Source organism: Oncorhynchus gorbuscha, linkage group LG20 (genome assembly GCF_021184085.1).
Source record: "Oncorhynchus gorbuscha isolate QuinsamMale2020 ecotype Even-year linkage group LG20, OgorEven_v1.0, whole genome shotgun sequence".
In the NCBI taxonomy this organism is placed as follows: Eukaryota; Metazoa; Chordata; class Actinopteri; order Salmoniformes; family Salmonidae; genus Oncorhynchus; species Oncorhynchus gorbuscha.
The window spans coordinates 25033183-25050321 of NC_060192.1; the positions used below are offsets into that span (position 1 = coordinate 25033183).

Consider the following 17139-nt stretch of genomic DNA (forward strand, 5'->3'; position numbering starts at 1 on the left):
TGATCTTCCATTCTACAACGTGTTTTTCAGGGAGGCCTAAGGACACAATGTGCTCAGCTCCGCTGTGTTTACATGATACCGGACACACCTCAGCCTCTGACCTCCAGAGGGAGGGACATGGGCTTATAGAGGGACTGTATTATGTTTAGTGTTTTCCTGTATTGTATGTATGTAATGTTATTTTACTGCTGCTCTTTAATTATTTGTTTCTTTTATTTCTTATTTTTTTACTTATCTATTTTTTACTTACACATATTTTTCTTACAACTGCATTGTTGGTTAAGGGCTTGTAAGTAAGCATTTCACTGTAAGGTCTACTACATCTGTTGTATTCGGCGCATGTGACAAATACAATTATATTTTATTTGAACTAGGCCTATAATCTAAAGAATGTGGCCTGGCGGACATTTTAGATGCATTACAGCAAGTATGGTTACCTGGCTCCTGTGTGGAGCAGAGGTCTAAAGCACTACATCTCAGTGCTAGATGCATCACTACAGACCCTGGTTCGATCCCAGGCTGTATCACAACCGGCCGTGATCGGGAGTCCCAAAGGGCGGCGCACTATTTGCTATACTCTACCATACTGCAAATGGAAATAGGTGAAAAGCTCCATACAAAATCTGCCTACAACAGTTTCACTGCATTATCAGAGGATATATTCTGCTGAATAGTGATGTCTGTAATCTTGGGAGATAACAAGACATTACTCTTATCACTGCAGAGTCTGTGAGGGGATTACAAGATGAGAATGTGTCTTGTAGATTGGACAGAACTGTGTCAACATAGAACAATATTCAGAAACTTGATCATTAATGATATAATTTCCATACATTGGTCCATAATTAATTCAAGTGGTGTTTTCTTCATCTCTTCTTCTGTACCTCAGTTGGTAGAGCATGGCGCTTGTAACTCCAGGGTAGTGGGTTCGATCCCCGGGACCACCCATACGTAGAATGTATGCACACATGACTGTAAGTCGCTTTGGATAAAAGCGTCTGCTAAATGGCATATATTATATATTATTATATTATTATTATTATATATTAAAAATAGATGTTGTAATCAAGATTGTTTTTAAATTATTCTAGTCATTGCATTGATTGGTGTATGCAAATTAATACGAAGAAATATTCCCTGAATTATCTTGAGAATAACACAAACATGACCAAGGAGTCTCGAGTCCAAAAACACAAAGAGGGGTTATGGACACAGGAGATTGTTGCAGCAGTTTAGGAAATACATTTTCTGGGTCAAAGGTTGTGGGCTATTTAATCAGATATTTTAGACTTTTGGAATAATATATCCAATTGGCAATATCTACTTTGGAACACAATCTTATCTTTTCTAGAAACTATAATTGGATGGATGGAAATCATAACTAGACAATATCACAGAAATAGAATGAGTTTTATTATAGAGGAGATCACACTGCCTATAATATTTTTCCCTATTTGTAAGTCCTGTCCTCTGTTTTTCTAGACTAAAGCACAGATATATCTATTTCCCGTTAGTTGTTTGTGACATTTCTTGCCAACTCATTAAAACATGAGAGGGATACATGTCTGGCAGATGGCGGACCCTTAAGGTGGACTTTCTTTATCAAACGCAAACATTTGAATTCCCAAACCATGAAATGCAAGTCGACTTTAACTCTCATTTAGAGCACACTTGCAAAGTTAACGAAGTTGTGTTAACGTGATCAAACTCATCATAATTGATCAATCTGCAAATTGCGATGTTGGCCCTTCCTTAAAATTGGGCGGTTGGGAGGCTACTGACGCCTACAGTGCTTATATAAAGAGCACATTACTGCGGCCGTGGATACACCATTTTTATCAGCATTAAGGTTAACCTGAAGGCGAATTGAAAACTATTTACGCCACCAGTTATCTTCACCAGGTAAGAATGGATTGCTTATTACGTTCATGCAGGTGAATATCTCAAATTGCGGGTGTTTTCATTAGCCATATCCTACACAGATACTATATGTAATCATTGGATTGTTCAGTGACTGAACTTCAGTCCCTATTTCAACCGTTTGTACCCCACTAAAATCACTGAAAGTGTCGTTACATTTAACTAATCTGGTGACTATTTAGAAAATAGTTTATGGTATATTACCTTTTCTGTTTTCAGTTTGTGGTGTGCCTTAGCCCTTAGTCTGGTGCCTTCACTAGAATAAAACTGGACCAATCCTGTTAACGCACACGATATTAGGCCTACAAGCCCGCCATAGGCTACAATGTATACAATGTTGTCTACTGTAAAAATCAAACCAACGAACCATTGAATGAAGACGTTACTTACATTCGTTATCTAATGCAATTGTTTAGGTAGGTGGCAATTGCTTTAACATTTAACCCTCAATCTAAGCGATGTGAATGTAACCCCTTTCGCATGGCTGAGTCCAGATATATTAGCCCACTTCTGTCATATATAACATCGTAATTTACATATTTGCCCGCTTGGTCCTTGTTTAAAATTGAAGGGTGATGCAATTCTTTGTCAAATTGCAATTGTATTAGACCATCGTTTGCGCATGTGCGTGACAGCTTGTGTTCGAGCGCGTCAAACACATGATGATTCATGAGTAAATTATGACTGACTGAAACAAAATATTGTAGTTATTTAGGATGAAAGGTGATTTGTAGAGCAGTCGGTCTCAATTTACATTTAAAGTCGTTGTCAGTGTCGAGCGCGGCCACAGACACTACTTACTCAGCAACACTCATCTATCTTTTTATAAAGAAAATCTCAATTGAACCAACGTCACAATGAGTAAGGACACCGAGGTCGACATGAAGGATGTGGAGCTCAATGATATGGACCAGGAGAAGCAGCCGATGACGGGCGGGGCAGCGAACGGGGATGCTGGTTCTCCCACTTGCACGGAGAAGAACGGCAGCGTTAACTTGAAAATCCCCGAGGAGACCGAGACTAAATTTACCGGTTTATCCAAAGAGGAACTCCTCAGAGTCGCTGGAACACCAGGGTAAGAACTATTAAGATGTCTGCAATAGACCAGCTTATTAAAAAATAGCTAATGGTTGTTCGCAATGTAAACATTTAGGGTATAATATTGCATTAATAAATAATCTTGGTCCCTTCATCACCTAAAGGTGGGTCCGGACAAGATGGGCCCTTCTGATTCTGTTCTGGCTGGGCTGGCTGGGGATGCTGGCTGGAGCTGTGGCCATCATTGTTCAAGCACCTCGCTGCAAAGACATTCCTGCCATGAACTGGTGGAATTATGGACCTCTGTACCAAATTGGAAATGTGCAAGCTTTCAGCGAGTCCCAGAATCTAAAGGGTAAGAGCCCCTGAAAGGGTTAGTGATGAAACCCAGTATGTTTCACCATGTGAAACTCACTAGTAGGTCAGACCGTTCATATGTTGTTTGACTACACTGAACCACATAGTTACCCCACCCAATTGCAACTTGTAGCCTATGGCTGGGTTTCCAAAGGCAGCCCAAGTCTACCATTTTGCCCAATTATTGGCGACAGATCAGATTTGGGCTTCCTGTGTAAACGGGGGGGGCTCTTTAAGCGTCCTACTGAACCAGCAGAATCCTGCCTCCTACACCCTAAGCTGACTGGTTTGGCATGTTTCTTGTTTGGGGGGTATTAAGGTGTCTGCATGCTTCAGTTCGGCGGGCCGAAGTCTAACGAGTGTGCTCGCCTACTATCGAGCACACTCGTAGTAGGTGAGTGTTCTCGCTTTAAAAACGAGAAGTGCCAATTGTTCTATTTGAGACGCCGTTGCCAGTATACAGTTCCTCAACATAGTCAGAATTAATCTAAGGTATCTCAAGAAATCTGTCATTAATTTTGACATTTTTGCAGAGGAGAGCTTAGTTGTGCAATTTTACATATAATCAAGATTGGTGCAGTATTTCTCAATGGAGAAAATGTGCATTAAAACGAGTTCTCTCATTGGACTATAGACTTTATTGACAACTCCCTACAGTTGCCCAATCATGGGTGTAGACTTGGGCTCCCTAACTTAGGCTGGCCTTGAGGGAAAAAGTGTGGCCGAACAGCCGAAAAAACCCTTAATGACGTCCAAATCGTCATAATATGTACACACACTTCCAAACTGTTTTGGCTTGGAAGCATGCAGACACCTTTAGTCATATTCTAAGAACTGGACTACATGATGGCTGCCTGAAACAACTTGTTTTTGTTTGTGGGAGCGCAGCTACAAAGCCAGTGGGTGGTTACACACTGACAATGAACAGATTGTATAACGAAGGATTTCAAGGATAAATGTTTATTTATTTTTATCCAGATGTTGTACATTCAATAAAGAAACAGATGTATGGCCACTTTCAGTAATCAGTTTTCTACTGTAACAGGTGTGGAGGACAAGATTGACCGTCTGAGCCAGCTGAAGGTTAAAGGTCTGGTCATTGGGCCCATCCATGTTGCTCCCTTAGACAACCTTGTGAGCCTGAACTTTGAGGAGATCTCCTCTGACGTTGGCAATCTGGAACAGTTCAAAGGCCTCATTACAGCTGCAAACAAGAAGAGTGAGTGTAGCCCCTTTTTTATTTTGTCTCATTTGATGTCCTTTCAATTGTAGTCTCTTGAAACTACTCATTGGTTTGGCAGTGGTCTGTGGTTCAGGTGGATTAACTCTCTCCCCTCTGACAGGCATCAATGTGATCCTGGATCTGACTCCCTACTATCTGGGAAGTGGACCATGGTTCACTAATGTTAGTGTCACAAATGTTGCTGAGAGACTCAAGGTAATAATTTGTAGTGTCTCTTCTCAGTGAAGTCATTAAATCTACTCAGTCAGTCCCAATTGAATGTGAGTTCATCAATCTAATGTGTGAACGGTCTTTCCTCCCCAGTCTGCCCTGGTGTTCTGGCTGAACCAAGGTGTGGATGGGATCCAGCTGTCTGGTGTAGAGCGTGTGTCCAGTGTAGTTCCGTCTCTTTGGGCTGACATTCGAGCCATTGTCCAGAATGGGACTGAGGGAAAGAAAAGGTGAGCACATGTCCACAATTATATACATCACTCCCTTAGAACTCAACTGGGCATCTCAGTAAATTGTTATGCTTTGGAGCCACCTCGTGGTTTAATGATGGTATTGTTTCGTCACATTTTCATCCTCTACAAAATGGCTATTGGCTAACTTGTGGTGTAAGCTGCACTGACTGCTACTTAAAGAGCTGATACTGTATCTTATATTACAATGGGTACATTAGACTTGTGTGTGTATATATAACATGAATTCCTTTCCTAATGTTGTCTTTTTGCTCAGGATTCTGATTGGAGTGACTGAGAAGACCTCTGCTGTTGGAGTCTCTGAACTGCTTAACTCCACTGGGGTGGACCTACTCCTATCCGGGGCCCTCAGGTCTAAGAGCATGACCGCTATGGATCGTGCGCAGACTGTCCAGCAGCTGCTCTCTTCTCACAACCAGACCCGGCTGGCCTGGAACATTGGGGACAGGACTGAGGGTCACCTGGCCACACTGGTGGGCCCAGACATGGTGAACTTCAACCAGATGCTCCTGCTCACACTGCCTGGAACCCCAGTGTTCAACTATGGGGATGAGATTGCCCTGGCTGATGCGGTGAGCAGGGGTTTTCCATAACTAATGTATCATAAAACAAATGGCAGCTTTAGCCTTGGAGAGATTCACACTTTGAAAAATAAATAAAAGCTTGTCTAATATTAGTATGAGTACCAAATGTATTGATTGTCTTTCTATAACAGGATACAAAGTCCCCTAAGATGCTGTGGGATCCACTCGAAGATGAGACAAATGGAACTGCTAAGGTAAATAGGATGCTAATGACAATATTAATTAAACTGTTAGAAAGGCAAAGCAATTGAAATATTTTATTCCTGCCACCCTCAGGAGGAGAAAGAACAGAGGCTCTCCTGCCGTTCCTTCTTCAAGACTCTGAGTGAACTGCGTGGAAAAGAGCGTTCCCTGCAGCATGGGGACTACATTCCCCTCTTCAATTCAACCTCTGTCCTTGCTTACCTCCGCCAGTGGGACCAGAGTGGGCGCTATGTCGCTGCCTTCAACTGGGGCAGCGACGCAGTGACCCTTCAGCTGTCCCACCCTGACCTGCCTGCTCAGGCTGTGGTCCAGGTGAGCACAGATCAGGTCAACCTGGCCCCCGACAGTACTGTTGCACTCTCTGCGTTGGAGCTAGGCCCAGGCCAGGCTGTCCTGCTACAGTTCCCCTACATAGCCTAGAAAGAGGAGAGATCCCAGCACCATCTGTGTGGGCACTGATAAAGTAGTCGTCACTTATTTTTTTTGTATTTACATTTTGTAGGGAATTCTGTTACTTTAATGGGGTATAAAGTCTGAGTCATTCAAATGGCCATAGCATTTTAGCATGCACTCAACAATATATTTTACTTGAACTCCTAGAACATAAACTGCTGGGAATTAGTCCTGTATTCTGGAATACTGTGTTGGTCAGACCTACAAACACCTGTACACATCGCAAGCACCAGTCAACACTTCTGCAACTATCGGTCTTTCTTGCTGTTACTGAAAATACATTCCAGACCATGAAATGCAATGTTTGAATTTATCATTTTAAAAATGTATTTTATTGGCTTTTTTAAAAGTTGTCTTTTCAGGCCATAGTTGGCCTCTTACTGAAATGTTATAAATGTTTCTTACATGTTTCAAGAATGATCAATTATCTGATGTTGCTTGCTTTGGCAGCAGAAGGTGTAAAACACATGAAAGGTGGAGGGGCTTAAACTCTTTCCTCCTACTAAATTAAATTGGCATGATATAAAATGAGGGGGAAATAAACAACTGAATACAACCTTTACTAGTCTGTTTTTATTTAGGCTAGTGTGTGCTTCCAATGGTGTGGGGAAATCTAAACCTGAGGTTAAACATTAAAGCTAGCCCTCTGCACTCTGCACTTGAACATCTCTTATTGGTACCAGGTGGCCCTTAAAGGCCTACATTTAAACTTGGTACATGCAGGGAGCTCTGTCTCACCTGACAATTTTGACACTAACATTTATCTACCAATGCTGCTTTTGACAGTGACTGCTCCTGTTTGCACCCACAGAAGTTGGTCAAGAGCTAGTGATTGAGTACGGAACTAATATATAAGCTTTTGAGTGTTAATCTATAAAAATGCATACTTGTTGATTAGCTGGGACTGGGGGGGTGGAATCAATTATGTACACCATTGGCCTAGTTTCTATTAGAGGGGGGGAAAATATTATCCATTGTGCACTCTTAAAGAAATGGTTCTAAATTTAGCTGCTTGACACTGTTCACAAGGTCCCAAAACCCTACACTCTATACTACTAGTGTGGTTTGTGTATAAACTACTAAACCTCTATCACACACTTAGACATGGCAAACTACCCCTTACTTGGGTTTTAATGGTGCACACTGTTAAAATACTGAAAAGCATATGCTTTTGTATGGATGTCTGATCTAATCACAACACCAATCTCATAATGGTTGTAGTTGTCATGTAAGGATGAGTAATGGGGGGGGGGGGGATGCATCAGTCTGACTGAGGGGTATGAAAATGGAGCCTCGTTATTAACACCAGATCTGCTGAACAAAAATTTCAGCAGAGTTGAGAATAACTTTATGCTGAAGGCAACAATGGAATCTTAAAATTATTTTTGTTATGAAGGCTTTTTTTTTCATGTCTGATTTTCTGTGTCAGGTAGTCCTGAGGGTGCTAGCATTCAACCTTGATGTAGTGCTCTCCTTGATGTCTGTTTTCTATTATGTCATGATTTGTGTGGACTCTAGGAAGAGTAGCTGCTTCTTCTCACAACAGCTAATGGGGATTCTAAAATACCAATATCTTCCAGGAATTGCAATGGGGTGTATAGCTCTTATCTTTCTCAAACTCTTTTTCTTAATTGGGGTCACATTGACTCTAAAATAATCTGTTCTGTGTTGAGTTGGACTTCTAAATGTACCATCTCAAATTGTTATCAAGAGCATTTTCATTGTTCTCTCGTCTAGACGTGCACAGTTTAGGGCCTACAGGTATTCTATCCCTAAACAGGGCCCTTCTACTATAGCAAAAATGTCATCTGACTCTAAAGGGCTTCTTTGATAAAATCCCGAACTATCCCTTTAAGATTGGAACAGCCTTTACACTCTCTGGGGAAGACTTCTGGTCATCACTAGTTACCACCGCCACAAAGTCATAAACCCCGCCCATTTCTACAATTTATCGTAATGTGATTTTAAACCTTAACCACACTGCTAATCTTAAATTAAAACCAAAGCGCAAGTTTTTGTTTTCATGAATTTGTATGCTGTGGTAACTTGTGGAAACTCTCCCTGACGCATTGCAGGTGGCTGAAAACCAATCTAGTCCGGTTTACTGGGTCAGCTGATGTGCGCCGTTGATCTCTATAACGTCCTGGGCTAGTTCATACAAAGACATAATTTACATTTCCTAGAAATAGAGAATGAGCATTATGTAGTTGGTTTTCAAATACAAAAGTTTTCAACGATTGGATACTTTGAAACGCGACTTTTAAGTGAAGGATAAAATTGAGAATAGTCCACGTTGCAGATAAATCTAAATTGTGCCGCTCGATCTTTAAAATAAATAAATATACTATATTATGTATATTTTTTATATATATAAAAAATATATGTATATTCGGTGCGCGGACACCATAGTTGCTAGGGAGTGCAGTGTCCTGTTTAAAATCTAAACCAAAGCGGATTGATACACAATTTGAAGCGGCAAAGAGCGCGTAGGACCGTAGTACACTTGATTATCATATTTATCAAGTCATTGTTAGGTACAGTAGGTAGTAAGATCAAATCAACATCAAAATGGTAAGTTCCCTTTTCTGTACATTGAAAAAGATATATAAAAATACACATTTTGGATGAATATTATTGGCGTTTAGCCAGGTATAGTACTAGAGCAATCTAGCTAACTGGCTTGCAAGCTACACTACATGGCTAGATAATGTGTTGGCTCGGTTGCTTTCTAACTGTGCGATTGATTAGCTAGTTAGCTAAGCACAGCAGACTGTAGGTTACTCACAACATTATGATGGTGGCTAACGAGATACAGTAACGTTAATTTTCATGTGTTATTTCTGCGTCAAATTCAGTCGTTAACAAGGCTGTTAGTTGTGTCCTACACAGACAGCCAGTTCCGCTACGACGAGGAAACGAACTACTATAACGTTAGCTAAAGTTAGTATGGCTGTTTGTCAAAACTATCCACCGTGGCTTGGTGTCGCTGTCGTCTTTGTTCCACATTAACATTCGGTAGTTTTCAAGGCTAGTTAATTTACCTATACAGTCGCTAGTTAACTAGTTTTGTATAGTTAACTATTTTGGCTAGCCAGGTAGGTAACGTTAACTAGCTGGAACTGAGAGCTGGTCATGACGAGAAATAATTTGAAGTAAGCTAGATAAACGTCCAATGTGACTTCGTAACAAACTAGGATCATTTATGCAGGATGTTCGGTAAATTAAAGTAACAGGTTAGGATAATTAGGTTAGGGTTAGCTAAAAAAAATATTTAAAAAATTTACGTTAAATTTTATTAAAGCTGGATTGCTTCTAGACATGAACGTAACATCTGGAATTTGTTGGTTAGCATTATGTCTATTTAACAGTTGGGTTCCTCAAAGTGTTGTAAACTAACGCTAGCTTCTTCAATGTCTTCCGAACTTGGTGAAGCAACGTTACTATATATTGTTCTGGCTAATTTCAGTTCCAGTGGGATATCCCCTGATCCAATGTGTTGCTTTCTAGGCCACTGTGCGGCAGCCTGATCAAACATTTGGGCAAATATGGTGCAAGACGGACTCATTTTTAGACAGAACATCACTTGCTAGCTAGCTAATAATGCGATGTTGCAACTGAAGATGGACGTATAGACGACTGAACTGCAAAAAAGGGGAATCCAAAATCAAAAGGTGTCATTAATGATATTGTTTATTGCTTTCAGGCAGATCAACTGACAGAGGAACAAATTGCTGGTAAAGTGGCTGTATTTGCTCAAACATTACCAAGGAGTTCAGCATTATGGATGTGGAGAGTGACTGTATACATTTTTTCATTCAGAGTTCAAAGAAGCCTTCTCGCTGTTCGATAAAGATGGAGATGGCACCATCACCACCAAAGAGCTGGGCACAGTGATGCGCTCGCTGGGACAGAACCCCACAGAGGCCGAGCTGCAGGACATGATAAATGAGGTGGATGCTGATGGTGAGAGACTTAAAAATGCTCTCCATCTCTCCCCATCAGATTAGGGTGTTGATAATGTCCTGATACAGTATCTGATTGGGATGAAAGACTTATTACTTTGTAACAGCATTTTTCTGTCATCCACAGGAAATGGAACCATTGACTTCCCTGAGTTCCTGACCATGATGGCGAGGAAGATGAAGGACACTGACAGTGAGGAGGAAATCAGAGAAGCTTTCAGAGTCTTTGACAAGGTCAGCTAAACTGAGGAATGGAATACTTTTTGATTATCTTAATGTGGCAAGTCATAGTAGTGCAAATACTAACCAATGGGTTTCATCACTCCCAATAGCTCTGTTTCAAAATTCAGAATTATTTGACAGTTAATATTCAGAAATTGCTCAGTAATAAGATCTGCATGTTAGTTAACAATAAATTCAAACCCCAAAAATTAATTGATTTCTTGTTGCAGGACGGTAACGGCTATATCAGTGCTGCAGAGCTGCGTCACGTTATGACAAACCTTGGTGAGAAACTGACAGACGAGGAGGTGGATGAGATGATCCGGGAGGCTGATATCGATGGAGATGGACAGGTCAACTACGAAGGTCAGTTTTCCCGTCTTCTCTCTATCTAGTTTTACATTTACGTAAACCTGAACAACATTGTATATTAGTCAGACAATTTAATTGTCCATTCACAAGCCAAGAAAGTACAAAACGAATGCTGTCACCCAATTTAATCCATTCAACAACATGCATTCCAGCTTGCTTTGTTTTGTCGTCATAGCAATATAAAAAGCAGGTTGTTTTAGGTATTAGTGCTGCAGTTAGACAATGTTGTCATTCCTCCGTTTGGGCAAGATGAAGTGACTGAGTCAATTGTTACTGTAAAAAGGAACATTTTATTTTTGACTACCACATCCCCTTTGATCATATCAGTGTTGGTAATCCTTCTGTTAGACAGGCGTTGCTCTGCTACTTATATGTCCTCGTGTCTGTTAAAACCATCTGTTTAATGGTTTTAAAAGGCAACAATTGACAAATGTCACTGCAAATTATATTGCAATAATTAAATGTTTGGAAAATGGCTCCATATTATTTTTTACATTACATCTACATTTAAGTCATTTAGCAGACGCCCTTATCCAGAGCGACTTACAAATTGGTGCATTCACCTTATGACATCCAGTGGAACAGTCACTTTACAATAGTGCATCTAAATCTTAAAGGGGGGGGGGTGAGAGGGATTACTTATCCTATCCTAGGTATTCCTTAAAGAGGTGGGGTTTCAGGTGTCTCCGGAAGGTGGTGATTGACTCCGCTGTCCTGGCGTCGTGAGGGAGTTTGTTCCACCATTGGGGGGGCCAGCGCAGCGAACAGTTTTGACTGGGCTGAGCGGGAGCTGAACTTCCTCAGTGGTAGGGAGGCGAGCAGGCCAGAGGTGGATGAACGCAGTGCCCTTGTTTGGGTGTAGGGCCTGATCAGAGCCTGGAGGTACTGAGGTGCCGTTCCCCTCACAGCTCCGTAGGCAAGCACCATGGTCTTGTAGCGGATGCGAGCTTCAACTGGAAGCCAGTGGAGAGAACTGAGGAGCGGGGTGACGTGAGAGAACTTGGGAAGGTTGAACACCAGACGGGCTGCGGCGTTCTGGATGAGTTGAAGGGGTTTAATGGCACAGGCAGGGAGCCCAGCCAACAGCGAGTTGCAGTAATCCAGACGGGAGATGACAAGTGCCTGGATTAGGACCTGCGCCGCTTCCTGTGTGAGGCAGGGTCGTACTCTGCGGATGTTGTAGAGCATGAACCTACAGGAACGGGCCACCGCCTTGATGTTGGTTGAGAACGACAGGGTGTTGTCCAGGATCACGCCAAGGTTCTTGGCGCTCTGGGAGGAGGACACAATGGAGTTGTCAACCGTGATGGCGAGATCATGGAACGGGCAGTCCTTCCCCGGGAGGAAGAGCAGCTCCGTCTTGCCGAGGTTCAGCTTGAGGTGGTGATCCGTCATCCACACTGATATGTCTGCCAGACATGCAGAGATGCGATTCGCCACCTGGTCGTCAGAAGGGGGAAAGGAGAAGATTAATTGTGTGTCGTCTGCATAGCAATGATAGGAGAGACCATGTGAGGTTATGACAGAGCCAAGTGACTTGGTGTATAGCGAGAATAGGAGAGGGCCAAGAACAGAGCCCTGGGGGACACCAGTGGTGAGAGCGCGTGGTGAGGAGACAGATTCTCGCCACGCCACCTGGTAGGAGCGGCCTGTCAGGTAGGACGCAATCCAAGCGTGGGCCGCGCCGGAGATGCCCAACTCGGAGAGGGTGGAGAGGAGGATCTGATGGTTCACAGTATCGAAGGCAGCCGATAGATCTAGAAGGATGAGGGCAGAGGAGAGAGAGTTAGCTTTAGCAGTGCGGAGCGCCTCCGTGATACAGAGGAGAGCAGTCTCAGTTGAATGACTAGTCTTGAAACCTGACTGATTTGGATCAAGAAGGTCATTCAGAGAGAGATAGCGGGAGAGCTGGCCAAGGACGGCACGTTCAAGAGTTTTGGAGAGAAAAGAAAGAAGGGATACTGGTCTGTAATTGTTGACATCGGAGGGATCGAGTGTAGGTTTTTTCAGAAGGGGTGCAACTCTCGCTCTCTTGAAGACGGAAGGGACGTAGCCAGCGGTCAGGGATGAGTTGATGAGCGAGGTGAGGTAAGGGAGAAGGTCTCCGGAAATGGTCTGGAGAAGAGAGGAGGGGATAGGGTCAAGCGGGCAGGTTGTTGGGCGGCCGGCCGTCACAAGACGCGAGATTTCATCTGGAGAGAGAGGGGAGAAAGAGGTCAGAGCACAGGGTAGGGCAGTGTGAGCAGAACCAGCGGTGTCGTTTGACTTAGCAAACGAGGATCGGATGTCGTCGACCTTCTTTTCAAAATGGTTGACGAAGTCATCAGCAGAGAGGGAGGAGGGGGGGGAGGATTCAGGAGGGAGGAGAAGGTGGCAAAGAGCTTCCTAGGGTTAGAGGCAGATGCTTGGAATTTAGCCTGGTAGAAAGTGGCTTTAGCAGCAGAGACAGAGGAGGAAAATGTAGAGAGGAGGGAGTGAAAGGATGCCAGGTCCGCAGGGAGGCGAGTTTTCCTCCATTTCCGCTCGGCTGCCCGGAGCCCTGTTCTGTGAGCTCGCAATGAGTCATCGAGCCACGGAGCGGGAGGGGAGGACCGAGCCGGCCTGGAGGATAGGGGACATAGAGAGTCAAAGGATGCAGAGAGGGAGGAGAGGAGGGTTGAGGAGGCAGAATCAGGAGATAGGTTGGAGAAGGTTTGAGCGGAGGGAAGAGATGATAGGATGGAAGAGGAGAGAGTAGCGGGGGAGAGAGAGCGAAGGTTGGGACGGCGCGATACCATCCGAGTAGGGGCAGTGTGGGAGGTGTTGGATGAGAGCGAGAGGGAAAAGGATACAAGGTAGTGGTCGGAGACTTTGAGGGGAGTTGCAATGAGGTTAGTGGAAGAACAGCATCTAGTAAAGATGAGGTCGAGCGTATTGCCTGCCTTGTGAGTAAGGGGGGAAGGTGAGAGGGTGAGGTCAAAAGAGGAGAGGAGTGGAAAGAAGGAGGCAGAGAGGAAAGAGTCAAAGGTAGACGTGGGGAGGTTAAAGTCGCCCAGAACTGTGAGAGGTGAGCCGTCCTCAGGAAAGGAGCTTATCAAGGCATCAAGCTCATTGATGAACTCTCCGAGGGAACCTGGAGGGCGATAAATGATAAGGATGTTAAGCTTGAAAGGGCTGGTAACTGTGACAGCATGGAATTCAAAGGAGGCGATAGACAGATGGGTAAGGGGAGAAAGAGAGAATGACCACTTGGGAGAGATGAGGATCCCGGTGCCACCACCCCGCTGACCAGAAGCTCTCGGGGTGTGCGAGAACACGTGGGCGGACGAAGAGAGAGCAGTAGGAGTAGCAGTGTTGTCTGTGGTGATCCATGTTTCCGTCAGTGCCAAGAAGTCGGGGGACTGGAGGGAGGCATAGGCTGAGATGAACTCTGCCTTGTTGACCGCAGATTGGCAGTTCCAGAGGCTACCGGAGACCTGGAACTCCACGTGGGTCGTGTGCGCTGGGACCACCAGAGTAGGGTGGCCGCGGCCACGCGGTGTGGAGCGTTTGTATGGTCTGTGCAGAGAGGAGAGAACAGGGATAAACAGACACATAGTTGACAGGCTACAGAAGAGGCTACGCTAATGCAAAGGAGATTGGAATGACAAGTGGACTACACGTCTCGAATGTTCATAAAGTTAAGCTACGTAGCAAGAATCTTATTGACTAAAATGATTAAAATGATACAGTACTGCTGAAGTAGGCTAGCTGGCAGTGGGTGCGTTGTTGACACTACACTAATCAAGTCGTTCCGTTGAGTGTAATAGTTTCTGCAGTGTTGCTATTCGGGGGCTAGCTGGCTAGCTAGCAGTGTTGTTTACGTTAAAGTGTGTGCACAGATGGAGCAAACTGTCGGGCCATGCTCATGAAAAGGTAAAACATTGAAGAATGTAATGAATGGCACGAAGCTGCAGAAATACATTTGATCTTCACATCAAGATATCGAAGTGTACACAGCCTTGCTCTCAACCACCACTTGAGGCATGGATAACAGAATACAGCTCTGATGAAAAATTAAACATGGCATTATACCACAATTATTTGTGATAACAGCCCCTTCAAAAACTTGCACATCAATTTGCAGTCTAGATTCTGTTAACTCGTGGTTGTGGAGATGGCTCCCAAATATTTGTAATAAAATAAGCTTTAAATCGCTGTCTCGAATATGGTCAGGCTCAATTCCTGTTGGGTATTGCATTTCTTCCGTGCTTGATATTTTGGAGGCACATTAGGCCACATATTTGGGTTCAGCTGTTCTTTGGGTTCCTCTTGTGCCGTGTGTCAATCACTTGTCACTTGTAAGACATAAGTGGTATCTTATAGAATGTGAAGAATGGAGAACCATTTGCCAATGCAATGTATGCCTGCCTGCCTCCAAATGTTGGTTCCAATCTTGTCTTTCAGAATTTGTGCAGATGATGACGGCAAAATAATACCGTAAACCCAAAAGAACCCTTCACCACCAGACCAAACAGTGGACAACACACTCACTGTCCTCTTATTTATTTATTTTTGCTTTGCATTTGGTTGCTTTCCCCCTTTGTCCATTTCGCTTGATTCAGGCTCATCTGCAAAATCTGTTTTCTTTCATTGTTCCTCTCTTATGCTCTTTTCTTTGACATTTTCTGTTTTCTCTCAAGTAAAATATTTACATAAACATATACTAAAATTGTCGAAAACAAACGGGAACAATTTCAAGCTAAAATATACAGGAAGAGAAATGCATGCTGTGTTACTTTGGGAATATTTTTGTGCTACACTGCTTGCATTGTTTTGTTTATTACATGGTCTATTCTCATGCCATTTACGGTTGTAGATATTTGCTAACTTTTAGAAATGCGAAAGATTAACATGATGGTGACAGGATTTTAACAATAAAATAGACTAATGTACTTCCATGTGTGTATGCGCATGTTTTGGTAAACATTTTTGATATGTACGTTTGGGTATAGCAGACATGGTTGTCCAAGCCCCCCCCTGTGCTGTATGCATATCTCCATTATGTCCTGACATTAAACATTTTGAAAATGTTCTTATGCTAGAGCAGGGGTGTGTTCATTATGCTGATTCTGTTGCAAAATGTTTTTGATTAAACTGCGAACAGAACATCTTGTGTTTTGGTTAATTGGTTTCCCTAATGAAAGCCCCTGGTCTTTCTGTTCAGCACCACCACAGTCTCGTTTGAAATGATTTATGCTATTTTAACAATCAAGTAATGTTTTCATGTACATTTCACTTATGCGTAAAGATGTAAGGTATTACCATTTTTTTAATGGTTATGACCTAAGTGGCAATAAACTTCTGCTCTGAACAACTTTATGTACTATTAGGATATTCATTCCCCAAGCAAATGCCACTCGTCTTGTAATTGTGGTTTTAAAGGAACCCTGTACAAGAAAATACATTTCCCCGTCTACTATTTTTGAAAATGTTATCTGTGGAAGGGTGAATACAAGTTGAGAGTCTGCTGATTGTGGTTTTGTACTGAACTTGTATGTATGTGATTGAATTATGGTCTGTGTTGTCGCTGTCCTATCTGATCATGCCATATTGCATATTTAACTTGACAACCTTTCATGTTATCCATATTTTAGTTTCCCCCTCCCATTCCTAAGTTTACTTTTTTACTGTCCATAAATGTTCTTTCTGTTAATGATCTTCGTAAAAAAACAAAAATTGAAGACTGCCTGTTGTCATGTTCTTTCCCCTGCCCTTTTTAAAGTTGTGAGTTGTTTGGAGGAGAATGAGAGATTATGCATTCCATTGCTATTTAAACTCTGACCAGTGTTTCTATACCAAGATTCCTGCCTTTCATTTACAGTGCATTTAGAGAGTATTCAGACCTTTTGACATTTACGTTACAGCCTTATTCTAAAATGTGTTAAATGTTTTTCCTCATCAATCTACACAATACCCCATAATGACAAAGAAAAAATAGTTTTTCAGATGTATTTGTTTCAGATGTATTTGTTACATAAGTATTCGGACACTTTGCTATGAGACTTGAAATTGAGCTCCGGTGCGTCCTGTTTCCATTGATCATATTTGAGGTGTTTCATACAACTTGATTGGAGTCCACCTGTGGTAAATTCAATTTATTGGACATGATTTAGAATGGCACACCTGTCTATATAAGGACACACAGTTGACAGTACATGTCAGAGCAAAACCAAGCCATGAGGTTGAAGGAATTGTCCTTAGAGCTCCAAGACAGGATTGTGACGAGGGACAGATCTGGGGAAGGGTACCAAAAAAATGTATGCAGCATTGAAGGTACCCAAGAACAGAGTGGCTTCCAGCAT

General features: G+C 42.8%; 2 protein-coding genes across 3 annotated transcripts; both read left to right on the forward strand.

The window, feature by feature from the left end:
- Nucleotides 1-1747: 1747 nt before the first annotated feature.
- On the forward strand, nucleotides 1748-6816 carry LOC124006973 (4F2 cell-surface antigen heavy chain-like). 2 transcript variants are annotated; one of them, XM_046317184.1, is made up of 9 exons: nucleotides 1748-1902; nucleotides 2752-2995; nucleotides 3123-3313; nucleotides 4361-4534; nucleotides 4659-4753; nucleotides 4862-4998; nucleotides 5276-5591; nucleotides 5735-5797; nucleotides 5880-6816. In XM_046317184.1, exons 2-9 carry the CDS (start codon nucleotides 2778-2780, stop codon nucleotides 6225-6227), a joined length of 1542 nt encoding a protein of 513 aa, XP_046173140.1. In that variant the 5' UTR covers nucleotides 1748-1902; nucleotides 2752-2777; the 3' UTR covers nucleotides 6228-6816. The 2 variants fall into 2 exon arrangements, with proteins under 2 accessions (XP_046173140.1, XP_046173141.1); XM_046317185.1 differs by lacking the exon at nucleotides 2752-2995 and having other exon boundaries at nucleotides 1781-1902.
- Nucleotides 6817-8428: 1612 nt separating this feature from the next.
- LOC124006994 (calmodulin-1) lies at nucleotides 8429-16518 on the forward strand. Its single transcript, XM_046317222.1, has 6 exons — nucleotides 8429-8831; nucleotides 9964-9994; nucleotides 10080-10223; nucleotides 10350-10456; nucleotides 10675-10810; nucleotides 15242-16518. The coding sequence occupies exons 1-6, from the start codon at nucleotides 8829-8831 to the stop codon at nucleotides 15268-15270; spliced, it is 450 nt and encodes a 149-aa protein (XP_046173178.1). The 5' UTR covers nucleotides 8429-8828; the 3' UTR covers nucleotides 15271-16518.
- Nucleotides 16519-17139: the final 621 nt, after the last annotated feature.

Excerpts from the sequence above, each read along its gene's own strand:
- LOC124006973 (XM_046317184.1), top strand. The coding sequence starts at position 2,778 with ATGAGTAAGGACACCGAGGTCGACATGAAGGATGTGGAGCTCAATGAT. Across the intron at positions 4,535-4,658 it reads TACAGCTGCAAACAAGAAGA|GCATCAATGTGATCCTGGAT; the intron begins GTGAGTGTAGCC and ends CCCCTCTGACAG. Across the intron at positions 5,592-5,734 it reads AGATTGCCCTGGCTGATGCG|GATACAAAGTCCCCTAAGAT; the intron begins GTGAGCAGGGGT and ends TTTCTATAACAG.
- LOC124006994 (XM_046317222.1), top strand. Across the intron at positions 10,457-10,674 it reads CTTTCAGAGTCTTTGACAAG|GACGGTAACGGCTATATCAG; the intron begins GTCAGCTAAACT and ends TTCTTGTTGCAG. Across the intron at positions 10,811-15,241 it reads TGGACAGGTCAACTACGAAG|AATTTGTGCAGATGATGACG; the intron begins GTCAGTTTTCCC and ends CTTGTCTTTCAG.